The sequence below is a fragment of the Zonotrichia leucophrys genome, chromosome 21 (assembly GCF_028769735.1).
Source record: "Zonotrichia leucophrys gambelii isolate GWCS_2022_RI chromosome 21, RI_Zleu_2.0, whole genome shotgun sequence".
Lineage (NCBI taxonomy): Eukaryota > Metazoa > Chordata > Aves > Passeriformes > Passerellidae > Zonotrichia > Zonotrichia leucophrys.
The window spans coordinates 7,837,678-7,850,301 of record NC_088190.1 but is presented as its reverse complement, the minus strand read 5'-3'; the positions used below and the strand labels follow the sequence as shown (position 1 = coordinate 7,850,301).

At 54.8% G+C, this 12,624-nt stretch overlaps 1 protein-coding gene across 4 annotated transcripts in view; it reads left to right on the top strand.

The window, feature by feature from the left end:
• The window catches only part of EPHA8 (EPH receptor A8), a 54,219-nt gene extending 41,875 nt beyond the window's left edge, over positions 1-12,344 (top strand). For 3 of the 4 annotated variants that reach the window (XM_064730423.1, XM_064730421.1, XM_064730424.1), the window contains 10 exons: positions 622-718; positions 1,359-1,426; positions 1,848-2,024; positions 2,764-2,949; positions 3,557-3,618; positions 3,980-4,189; positions 6,157-6,306; positions 8,037-8,227; positions 8,722-8,877; positions 10,130-12,344. In XM_064730423.1, coding sequence (XP_064586493.1) covers positions 622-718; positions 1,359-1,426; positions 1,848-2,024; positions 2,764-2,949; positions 3,557-3,618; positions 3,980-4,189; positions 6,157-6,306; positions 8,037-8,227; positions 8,722-8,877; positions 10,130-10,244 — 1,412 coding nt within the window. In that variant the 3' untranslated portion in view covers positions 10,245-12,344. The remainder of the gene's footprint in view (positions 1-621; positions 719-1,358; positions 1,427-1,847; positions 2,025-2,763; positions 2,950-3,556; positions 3,619-3,979; positions 4,190-6,156; positions 6,307-8,036; positions 8,228-8,721; positions 8,878-10,129) is intronic. The other variant, XM_064730422.1, reaches the window with a different exon arrangement.
• Positions 12,345-12,624: the final 280 nt, after the last annotated feature.

The window sequence follows — 12,624 nt, the reverse complement described above, 5'->3', positions numbered from 1 at the left end:
CAGCTTGCAGGGATTGCTACAGGTTACATTCCTGACATGTTTGGAACAAGAGGAAACAGACTCAAGTTGAAACAGGGTTCAGGTTGGACAATAGGAAATATTTCTTCACTGAAAGATACTGGAACAGGCTGCCCAGGACAGTGGTAGAGTCACCATGCCTGGAAGTGCTCACTCAATCTGTTGATATGGCTCCTGGGGATATGTTTAAGTGATGGCCTTGGCCATGCTGGGTTAATGGTTGCACTCAATGATTTTAGAGGTCTTTTCTAACCTTAATGATTCTGTGATTCTATGCTTATACATTAGAAAGAAGAGGGAGGAAGGATGCAGCAGTTAGGGCAGGGAAGACCTGGAGAGGTCCTGAGGCTCCAGTCTCCTCTCTGTACTGGTTTGCTGTGTCACCATGGCTTTCTCAGATCTCTCCTTGATTTCCCCACATGTAAACAGTCCCTGTACACTGGGAGAGGCTCAAAACTGAGAATAGGTGGAACAGTGCTTCATCTTTGAAGACCATTACCGCATTGTCAGCCCAAGGCTTTGTCTTTGACGACCATGGGGTGGGTATGTGCCTGAGCTCAGCAGTGAATTCCAGCTCAGCCCCTTCCTACCCTGCTTTTCCAGTGTCTCTCCGGTATGACACGATGACGATTGTCTGGATCTGCCTGTCACTCATCACTGGCCTTGTCACCTTGCTGCTGGTTTTGATCTGCAAGAAGAGGTAAGAGTTTTGTCGAGGCTAGTGAGGTTTCCTGGAGGTCTCCAGCAGGGACAGGAGGGAGGGGAGAACTTGGGCACAACTTTTCTCCTTTCAGTTTGTCCAGAGCATCTATAGGTCCAGGGTTAACAAGCAGCCAAGAGACTTCTTTTAAGGGTCACCACTTTCCCTGAGGCAGAGCCAGTCTTCAGATCTTCCCCTCATGCCAGCAGGCTGAATAGTAATAAATCAGTGTGTACATTATAATATATGATATACGGAATGTCAGTAGCACGAGCAAAAGCAATACCAGTACTAGAACCACTACTAGTACAAGAGCTGACTGGATGGACTGGTGGGTAGGTTGGGGGTGGAGAGATCTTTTCTACAGCAGACAAATCCAAGGGAGCCTGTGTGCTTTGTATGAGCATGCTGAGCCAGGCCCTTGGAGCACACATGCTTTTAGCACTGCCAAGCCTTGGAGGGCACCTGGAGAGTGCCCAAGTGTCGGTGCAGTGAGATGCAGGGATGCAGCTGGTGGATGGCCAAGTGTTTCTCTGCCTGCCCACAGACCCAGCGTGCACTGCCTTCTACCCTGCTTTTGGAATGCTTGTGGGAGTGAGGGATGGGGGCTTCTCTTCTGACCCTTGTCCTTCTGTGGCAGGCACTGTGGGTACAGCAAGGCTTTCCAGGACTCTGATGAGGAGAAGATGCATTATCAGAATGGGCAAGGTAGGACACTCTCTGGGAAGAACTCCAGCCCCATGGATGGACAGAGATGGACTGTTACCCCCTGACAGAGCTGTGGTTTCCAGGGGGACGGGTTTTGTATTTTGTCTCCTCCTGGGAACGTGTCTTAGGAGACTTGAGTGGGCGATCTGATCCCAGGGGCATCCTGGTAGTGGGGTTGAAATGTTGAACACTGTGCACTGAGAGTGCAGCAGGATCATCCCAGAGAGCAGCAGGCCAGGGGTAGGAGTGGGGGAGTGGGACAGTCATGTGGAGAACACCTGGGCAGCCAGGTCCTGAACTGCTCTGGGGACCCTGCTGCACCAAAGCGTGACTTAGGGTTCCTTGTGCTGCATCTCCATGGCTCCTCAGCCTGTCCTGCCCCTGCCACCCTCTGCCCTGTGGCTGGTGTCCCTCCTCCCAGCAGGGCTGCCTGAGAGTGCTGATCTCCTCTCTCCACTTTGCAACCCGGCAGTGAAGTTCCCTGAGTCCAAGTTCTATGTGGACCCCCACACATACGAGGACCCCTGCCAAGCTGTGCATGAGTTCACCCGGGAAATAGAGGCCTCCCGGATCAAGATTGAGAAGGTCATCGGGTCTGGTGAGTGGTGGTGCCTAGCTGCCCCTTTGCTTGTGTCTGCTTAGGGAAATCCATGCTCTGAGGCTGAGCTGTGCTCCTGGCCTGCTGGGATCAGAGCCGTGCTCAGCAGGGCTTCATCTGCTCCTGAGCCTTGTGCGATCAAAACCTTGGACAGAGTGGGGGTTTGGGGGAGTGAAATAAACCCTTTGGAGCAGCCTGGTGCCGGGGCTTGCTCGTCAGCAGGTGTGGGGCTGGTGGCTCAGGCTGACACAGCAGATGGCTCAGCCTGTCCCCATGGGTGTCCCAGCATGCACCCATGAAAAAACCTGGGTGACAAGATGCAAATGAAATTGCAAGCAAAATGGCACATTTTCAGAACAAAAGGGAATTTTGCATAGGAACAGGGACTTTGTGGAAACACAGTGCAGAGCTGGAACTTTACCAGCAGCACCCTGAGGGCCAAACCCAGAGGAATGATGCCACTGTAACCACTGCTCTTGGCCCATTGCCTTCAGTGACAGGCACCAGAGAGAGGTGGTTTCAGATGTTCCCACCCTTCCTGAGCTAGAAACAAGAGCTGATAAATCCTTTCAGAGGATTGAATCCTGGAGGGGTTGGAGGGGATTGAAATCCAGGCTGAAACCCAGAGGGACTGAGGCATGCTGAGAGTATGCTGACAGACTGGATGATTCATGGTGTTGGTGGGTGAGCACAAGAAGCTGAGGAGCTCTCCATGCTCCCGCTTTCCCTTGCCTTGCAGGGGAGTCTGGAGAGGTGTGCTACGGCCGCCTGAAGCTGCCAGGGAAGAGGGAGATTCCCGTGGCCATCAAAGCACTGAAGGCTGGCTACACAGAGAAGCAGAGACGGGACTTCCTGAGCGAGGCCAGCATCATGGCACAGTTCGACCACCCCAACGTCATCCACCTGGAGGGGGTGGTCACCAGGAGTACGTGGCTGGCAGGGGAGGGAGCGTCTGGCAGAGCAGAGCTGGGATGCATCTCCCTGTGGGCAGCCTGGGAGATGTGGGTCAGGGCTCACTTTGGGTGCACTCCAGCCTTCACTGCCCCAGGCTTTTCAGATTTGTGCATTTACCTGGGACAGCCATCCCCTTACCTTCTCTTCCAGAACAAAGTTCCCCATGGTAGTTCCACACTGTCCTCTGCAGCGTGCTCCAGATCATTGTTGGTTTGGGAGATGTCCTACTCAAAGGCATTTATTTCAAAGGCTGCCTGTACTGAATCATAATTTGAAGTCTTCCTCCAAAAAGGCACATTCTGATGCAAAGGCTCACACTAATGGCATGCAAATTTCAGCAGGGTAACGAAACTGACCTAGCTATGTCAATAGCACCTGGAGGGGGAGATACCTGTCTGGGTTGTTGCCACATCCCCATCATTGGGCCAATCCTGCCCAGTGCAGGGGTGACACCAGTCTTGAGGGGCTGCAGAAGACCCAGAGACCTGAATTCATGTCTCTCCAAGTGAAAACCTGACACTGGGCTTCCTGGAGGAAGGTGACTTCTCTGCTAACTTGACCTCCCTTGTCTTCTGCAGGCAAATTGGTAATGATTGTTACTGAATACATGGAGAACGGCTCGCTAGACACCTTCCTCAGGGTAAGGAGTGAGTTTGTATTTTCATTCACTGCACATCCCCTGGGGCTGGTTCCTGCTCCTCAGCCTCACAGCCAGTGAAACCCCTGTTTTAGAGAGAGCTGTGGGTGCTGGGCTCTCACCTCTCCAGCAGACACAGGCTCCAGGCACTGTGTCTGGCTCCCTGAAGTGACACTGCAAAAGCTGAGCACGTGTCACTGGCACTGAGAGGGCAGGAAGTGGGCAGGGGCACACGCAGGAGGCAGTGGGCTCAGAGGATGTGCAAAGCCAAAGATGAGAGGCACTGGGGGCTGGTTTAATGACAGGAGCACCAACAGGATGGTGGTGAGCACCACAAGCGAACTCTGGGTTATTTCCTTTCCAGAAACACGACGGGCAATTCACCATCATCCAGCTGGTGGGGATGCTGCGGGGCATTGGGGCAGGCATGAGGTACCTGTCTGACCTAGGCTACGTGCACCGGGACCTGGCCGCCCGCAACATCCTGGTCAACAGCAACCTGGTGTGCAAGGTGTCTGACTTCGGCCTCTCCCGCATCCTGGAGGACGACCCCGACGCTGCCTACACCACCACGGTGGGTGGCTCACAGAGCTGGTCCCTGCTGCTGGCTGCTGCCCCAGACACATGGAAAAGTCAGAGACTCTCAAGTGAGAATAGGTAGGGCAGGAATGGCAGTGTCACTTCCTGCTGATATTCGAGCCAACAGTTCAAACCCAAAGAGCTCCTGAGCCTTAAAGCATTGTCCTTGGCACAGGGACATCCCAGAACTGAGTGTGCAGTGAACAAGGAGCAGCAGGATGGCAGGACAGGGAGTTATCAAACATCCCCAGCCAACTGCTCCCATGGGTGTGTGTGGCCTCTGTGTGCCCACTGGAGTCCTTCCCTAGGCTCTGTAGCTCCATCCACTCCACAGTTGTCCTAGAGTCCTTGATCCATAGGAGGGTGTTCTGGTCCACCCTTCAACATTGTGGCCACACACTGGTTTTTCCATGTAACTGTGCCTCATTCATGGATGTGGAAAAGGTGGGAATTGATTTTGCAACCTGTGGTTTTATTTCATGCAGGACACTTTTGTCTGTGTAGCCCTGTTGAAATTTTTCTGGCAAACCTGGCAGCTCTGTTTCTTGATGTCCTCCTCCATGGGAGGTCATTAGGAGCAAAATGAAATACATTTTCATGAAATACATAGAATATGTTAAATAAATCGAGCTCTCTTACTCTTCTCTAGCCATGAAAAGAATTAGTGTGCTCCCCTGGAACACATCTGTTGGACAGACTGTTCCTGATGGAGGCCAGTTTGGAGCTGTAGCAGAGGAGTCTGAGCATCATTTCTCAGAAGGACCAAGACTACAGAAGCAGAAAGAGCTTCAGGCTCCTTTGGGGTGGCTGATGCTGAGCATGTCCCAGAGCAGCTGTAGCTCTGAGGGATGAGTGCACCATGGCCCAGCCTAAAGAACGTGGCCTTTCATGGTCTTTGCTTGGCTTCAGCAAAGTGGAGAAGCTGAGCCAGAGGGGCTCCCTCTGTGTGTGTCTATGCGTTCATCTGCTCCTTCTGGTATCTCAAGAAACAGCATGTCATTCCAAATAATTTTGCTTTGGGCAAGGCTCCTGCTGCTTGCTTTCTGGTGCTGTGAGGTACCTTGGTGCAGTGAAACCACCAGACCTGGTTGCTCTGGAGGAAGATTGGATAGTGCATAGTGTGGGCAGAGCTGAACCACAAGGATGCAGTGCCAGAGTCAGATCTCTGGTGAGGTCTCAGTCAGGGTACCCCACAAATGCGGTTTCTTTGTGTTCAGAAACTTGTGTTCCTCTTGTGTTGTCTTCAACATGCTCAGGAGATTGCTTCACCCAAGGAACTCTCCCAAAAGACACATTGTTCATCTTCAGCCCTTACCAAGGCATGTGCCAGAGCAGGCAGGACTCAGCTGGGTAGAGGCAGCTCTCCCTATACAGGTATCCCTCAATGGTGGTGGCACACCATTCCTGTCCCAGGGCTCTGGGAAGCCCACCCAATGTCCCCTACGCTGCAACTTTCCTCTTCAGATGGCTGGCAACCACATTTCCAACTTAAAAGCATTCTTAGTCCATATATTGCTGATTTTTGTCAGCATGGTCCTTTAATTGAATGCATCTGCCTTTTCAGTCCTTGCCTGTCAAAGCAGGGAAGGACAGGGAGCACATGCCATCACTCTCCCTGTCTGCTCAGGTCAGGCTCTCTGCTTGCACACAGAATCAGCTCTGTGCTTGTGTGCTCTGGTAGCCCAGGGCTCCTCTTCATCACTTTGAATTCCTTGTCTCTTGAGCACCGGGGAACCAAATTGTGCATGAAGACCTTGTAAAAGAGCACAGTGTTCTCCTTGCTCTGCTGGAAACACCTTGAAGTTGTCCTTCACATACCCCTCTGGGCTTCTTTTGGGCAGATTCCCTCCTCAGTCCTTTTTAGAAGATGCCACCCCAGCTTGTCCAAGAGCTGTCCCAGCTGCAGAGCTCGCGATGCTGAGCCCTGCCCGCTCTGAGCCCCCACTCTCGCTCCTTTTCCAGGGGGGGAAGATCCCGATCCGCTGGACAGCTCCTGAGGCCATCGCGTACCGCAAGTTCTCCTCGGCCAGCGACGTGTGGAGCTACGGGATCGTCATGTGGGAGGTGCTGGCCTACGGCGAGCGGCCCTACTGGAACATGACCAACCGCGACGTGAGTGCTGCCAGCTGCCCCTCCTGCCCTCCCGGCCAGTCTGGGGCTGGCAGCAGGGCCCAAGGATCAGCTCCTGCCTCTCTAAACATCCCCCCAGGGCTGTGCACAGGGTGCATGTCCCCCCTGTGCCGACAGCACTCCATCCCTGCACTGCACAGCCTTTGCCTTTGCAGTCCCGTGGCACCCAGGAGTGACCAGAGCTCATATATGGACCTGCCTGCTGGCCCTTCCCAATCCCGCCTCATTCTGGGGACACTGACTGAAGTTCCCAGTACAGATGCAGGCAGGGAGACACTGCCACACTGGCTGTGTGCTCTGTGGCTGTCTGCAATCCTGCCTTTCTGCTGGCTGGAGAGAGTCAGCTCACGTTGTGCCACATTTCCCAGTCCCTGGGAGGGGTTAGGGCTTCCTAGGATCATGGCAGCCCCACTGGACCAGCCTGCCAGTTCCACTGCTGGGCATCCATCCCTTCCACTGTCCGAATGCGGCTGCTGAGAGCGTCAGCCTAGTACCACCCAGCTGTAGGCTTTGGGCTTGTCTGAGTCGTGTGAAACCACTCTCACCCCAAGGGTAGCATAAAATCTGAAGGAAAATGTAGGTTATAATCCTGACTACAAGCTGAGGGCAAAATTTTCAAGAGGAGGCAGTAAAATTAGTATTTTGGCTCTGCAGAACCACAGGACTCCTCTTTTTACCTCTGAGTACTATAAATGTCCCCCTGTGCTGGGAGCCCCCTCTCTTCCTATTTTTTTTTTATTTTGTGGTGGCTTTGGTGACAGTAGGGCATGAATGCAGGGGCTTACACTACCCCCTCCACAAAATTTCTTCAAGCAGCATTTCCTCCAGCCTTGCTGACCAGTGCCACACCCCAGCTGTAGAAAAACTGAGCGTGAGTGCAGCCCTCATGGCTTGTCTGCTGGAGGGAAGCTGCAATATTTTAGGCCACTGGACCACTAAACAACTCCATTGTCATAGCACTGATTTCCTGTGTGTGTGTGATGTCCAGTAAAGGTCTCCCCTGCCCCAGAGCAGGCTTTGCCCCTGAGCAAGGCAGTCCTACTCAGATAGCTCAGTCCCTCTTGGAGGCAGAGTGCCTGAATATCCAGGCCGCTCGTAGCCGTGCCTGCCTTAAGCAAGCTCAGTGGATTTCAGCTCTTTTGTGATTATCAGCTCTCTTATGATTTCAGCTCTTGGCTTGCTTGCTAAGGTGCCAGAGGGCTATGGGGAGAAGCAGACGAGAGAGAGGAGAAGGAGAGGTCCTGGTGGTTCCACAGCGATGGTTTATTGAGGGGTCTGTGAAGGTTCCAGCGATGGCTCTTCTTCTCCTGAACAGGCTATAACAGCCCCTTTTTATAGGGTATAGAGGGATCCCAAACTTGCCCAATAGTAAGGGTTAGGGGAAAGTGACCTGTGGGGTTACAGAGATAAGCTGGGGTCTGAGAGGCAGAAGACAGGAGCTTATTTTGCTGTCTTATCATGACTCAGGAATTCCTATTGTTAAGTCTCAGCCCTCCACGGGATCTTAGACAATTCTGTGGGGTCTGCTACAGTCCATCCCGCTGCCAGCTCTGCACAGAGCCTGCAGGCAGCCACTCACTTGTTTAGCATGGAGCTTGTGCACATCCCTCTGCTTCCCATCCCACGGCCCCAGCAGCTTCCATGGACCTTCCCATCGGTGGGGCTGGAGTGGGATGGGGTGCAGCCCCACTGCAGCTGTGGCTTCCTTGCAGGTCATCACCTCAGTGGAGGAAGGCTACCGCCTGCCTGCGCCCATGGGCTGCCCCAGCCCCCTGCACCAGCTGATGCTGGACTGCTGGCAGAAGGAGCGCAGTGAGCGGCCTCGCTTCTCCCACATTGTGGGCATCCTGGACAAGCTGATCCGCAACCCCGACAGCCTCAAGTGCACAGGCACCATCAACAGGTGAGGGCTCCCAGGCCCCTGTGTGAGCAGGGCCCAATGACCTGATCCTGCTCAGAGCATGGGGCTGCTTGGGGAAAAGGAGGCTCAGGGGGACCTTCTGGCTCTCCACAGCTCCCCAACAAGAGGGGGCAGCCAGGCAGCAGTTGGCCTCTGGTCCCAGGGAATGAGGGACAGGAAAAGAGAAAATGGCCTCAAGTTGTGCCACAGGAGGTTTAGGTTTGATATTAGGAAAAATTTTTTCACACAAAGGCTGGTCAGGTCCTGGCACAGGCTGCCCTGGGCAGCTGTGAAGTCATCACCCCTGGAGGTGTGGATGTGGCACCTGGGGACATGGTTTAGTGGTAGCCCTTGCAGTGCTGAGTTGGAATTGATGATGTTAGAGGGCTTTTCCAGCCTTAATGCTTTCCTGATTATATAGGTGCATTCAGGTGTCCCTACAGCCTGCTCACCTTGGACCAACGTTTCTCATGTAATCCCGTCTGTTCTGCTCCCAGGTTCACCCAGCCACGCCTGGACAGGGGTCTCCTGGACCTGAGCAGCTGCCTGACTGTGGAGGACTGGCTGGACTCCATCCGCCTGGGGCACTACCGCGACAACTTCGCCATGGCCGGGTACTCCTCCCTGGGCATGGTGATGCACATGAACCTCGAGTGAGTAGCAGGGAGCAAACAGCACTGTCTGGTGTGCCCAGGCCCACAGCAACCCCCCAGCCCCAAACAGTGACCTCCTGCCTCTGCTGCTCGGCCTGGTTGGTCCCCAGTGCTGGAGAGGTATCTCCAGTGGTGAGACCTGGGCCAGGGCCAAGGCTGCACTGAGCTTTGAGGGAAGGTGTGTGAGTTGTACTGAGAGGCTGTGAGCTCCAAGTCACCTCCAGTGCTCTGTGGTGGCTCTCCAATGTCACCATAGGGCCATAGGAGGTAATTCAGGTTGGGTTGCTAACCCAGCCTCCTGGTCAGAGCAGGGTCAGGCAGGGGGCTGCTGTCTTCTTGTGCTTCTCATCTTTGTTTTCCCTGCAAAACAGAGTGTGGCTGTGCTATTCTGCACAGCTTCTCCAGGATCACTGGGAAACAACCTTAGCTGGGCATTACCTTGGAGCTTTGTCAGGCCCCTGTGCACAGGACTGGCTCCCTGCTCAGTGCAGCCAGGAGGGAGACATCACTGGAAGCTCATTCACACATTACCAAGGGTGGGTTAAGTAGACAGAGCTGGAGAAGATCTGTCTCATCACCCTCCTGCTGTAAGGAGCTTGATTTCCCACCTGTCTAGAGCATTTCCAAGGTGGAGCATCTAAGCAGTACCAGAAAAGAAGGCAACTATGTCAGCTCCTCCCTTATATCTGCTTACATGTCTCATCCCTTGCTGTTACCAGGAGTGACAGCCTGTTCAGCCTCTAAGGAGCCTTGTTCCCTGTCCAAAGGCAGGGAGCTGCTGGACAGGGGTTCCTGTGGCAGTGAATGGGAAGGCAGAGAGATACAGAGAGTTGTCATGTGCATTGGTCGGTGCTGTACATGGGGCCTTTGCTCTGGGATTAGCTGATAGTGATCCTTGTTTGTCATGCACATCAGAGAATCTTTTGAATGGGGAAGGCTCATCATCCATCCTTCTGACTGAGTTATCTGAGGGCATCTCACTAAAACTGAATCCAATTTCACAGCATCGATCTTGTCACCCCTGAGCCTGTCAGGAGTGATGCTGCTCCTGCTCCCACAGGGCTGTCACAGGAGGACATGTCCAAGAGAGTGGCAGTCTGTCTGTCCCTGGGAGAATGTCCCTGGACCCTGGGCAGGACCAGCCTTGTGCTGATGTGCAGGTGGAGCAGAGCCAGGCACAGGCTGCTCCATGGGTGCAGTTGTCTCCCTGGGGCCTGGCTCAGGTGTCTTTGACAGTGTCTTTGTTCTCCAGGGATGTTCGGAGTCTGGGCATCACCATGATGGGCCACCAGAAGAAGATCTTGAGCAGCATCCAGGCCATGAGATCCCAGCTGCTGAACACGAACGGCCCCAGGAGGCATCTCTGACCAAAAGCTCTGCAGAGCTGCATCAGGCATTCCTTAACACTTACCCTGGCAAAGGGGCTGCAGGGTGGTGAGCAGGAACAGGGGCACCAGCAGCTGGAGCCCTGCCAGCATCTCTGTGATTTCAGCATTGGTGGAAACGTGGTGTTCCAGATACCTTGGGGGTCCTGCTGCTTCCTTCCCCCAGGGGAAGGGGGGAGCAGCCTTACAAGCAGACACATCATGATTCTGCCATTTCCCTGTGGGACTGGGGGTGTCCCCACAGCTGTGCAGGACAGGAGAAAACCCCTTCACCCAGTGGGATGGTCCAGCAGCTCCTGCAGGTGCAGGGGCATCAGCCACATCAGCAATAAGCAAGAGCAGTGGGCTGGGCTTGCCATGGCACACAGCTCCTGTGGATCAGGCAGCTCCTGGGATCTCTGAACGGAGCAAGATCTGCACCCTGCACACAGCAGGGACTGCCCTGCTCCCTGCACCTCCCAGCACGCTCCAGCCTGGGCCTCCCAACTGCACCTGCCTGAAGGTGACTTCATGGCCCACCTCCAGGGGACAGAAAACAAGGTAGCAGTGCCAGGAGCACCTGGCTCTGCCCTCAGACCATCCCACCCAGCTGGGAGGAGAGTTGTCCAGGGCCTTCTGCCTGGAGACTCAAGAAGCCCTGGAGTGCTGCAGGACACTCTCCACCTCTTCAAGCCACCAGCACTACTGCATGGATCCAGCACAGCCCTCCAGGCAGCCCAGGCATATTTCCTAGGGCCACAAGCTCAGGTTTCTCTGCCAGCAGAATCATCCTGGCCTCCCCCAGAAGAGAGAGGAAAGGGAGAGTGTGCTCCCATGTCACATGATAGAGGGACAGAGAAACAGCTCTGCTTTGTTCTTACACTGTCCTAGAGAGGCCCATGAGCTGTGCCATCACCTGGCTGCCAGTGCCCAGGGCTGCTCATCACCTGCAGAGGAGGGGTCCTGGCCGTGTTTCCAGCTGCAATCACAGCATCCTGTGGCTGGGGACAGAGGTTCTGGGCACAGACCTCCCTGCTGGTGACCCTGGGAGAGTGGTCTGTCCTCCACAGGAGCATCTCTGGGTGAGCTTGCCTGGTGCTGAGCAGTGGCCTCCAGAGATGTGTGGAGCTGGTCCAAGAGGCTGAGCTGGGTGCAGAGGTGCAGATAACTGGGGAGTGGGGCAGGCTGTGGGCTGGGAGTTTCCTTTTGGTGTAAATACAATTTTCTATGGGTTTGGGAGCTGTTTTACTGAAGTAGGATGTTAGGTACACAAAATGGTCTCAAAGCACAGAAGCCTCAGTTGTGGGGCTGAACTCACTGCAAAAAACACGTGCCGGGAGCATGGCTGGGGGTGACAGGAGGGGAGGGACACTGGGGAGGAGCCTCAGTCCCTGCAGGGTCCAGCCTGACCCCAGCAGCCTGTCCTTCCCTCGGCACAGCAAACCCAGCAGCACTCCAGTGCAGGTGCTGTGGGATGGGGCCTGGGGGCTGCTCCTGCCAGGCCTGCTGGGGCACAGGGGGGTGGGGGGTGGGTTAAAGCCATTTCTCAGCTGCAATAATCCTGGCTAAACCAGCCTGTCCGGGGCTGGCTTGGCTGTCCACGCAGAGCACTTGTGTGCTGATGGATTCTCTGACTATGGTGGGTATTTTACTTCTTCCTATGGAAGCTTTTTGTGAGGGGGACAGATGCAATGTGTTGTTTCATTTGTATTGCACCCTGCATCCTGCACTCAGCCCTGGCACACTCCCTCCCCACAGCCAGCATGTGATGAAGCTCATCCAAGCCCTGCAGCACAGGCGGCTGGTGCTGGCCCTGTCCTCTCTTCCCAACATTTGGGACTCTGTCACAGACACGTGAGAGCAGAGGTCAGAGCAGTGCCACACCTGTGTCCTTGGGGTTTGCTGGGCAGCCCCAGCCAGGTGGGCTGCAGGATCTGAGGCTGGGAGCTGCCAGATGGCCCCTTTGCAGGTGGTTCATGAGTCAGATCCTGCAGTGTGGGGTCCCTGCGCTGCTCCTGGCTGTGGGGATGGTGGGGCAGGGTTTGCCTTTTATGTTCAGAGTGTGTGCTTCCCCCTGGACAATAAAAATCCCTCTTTCCGTGATCCATCTCCTTGCCTGTTACCGTCACTGGGCTGCACAGAGCTGTCACTATTGCAGTGAGGACAGGGGACACCCCAGCTGGTTCAGGGGGAGCAGCACTGAGATCTCAGCCAGTCACCACCTCCCCTGCTCCAGAAAGCCTCCCACAAGTGAAGGATGCTTCCCTGCTAAGCAGGAGCATCCATGGGATGGGCCCACAGGGAACAGCCTGGAGGATGTTTGTAGGCTCCCAGTGCTGTGGGCTGGAGAGGACACCCCAAAACCACCGAGTCATTCTTATGT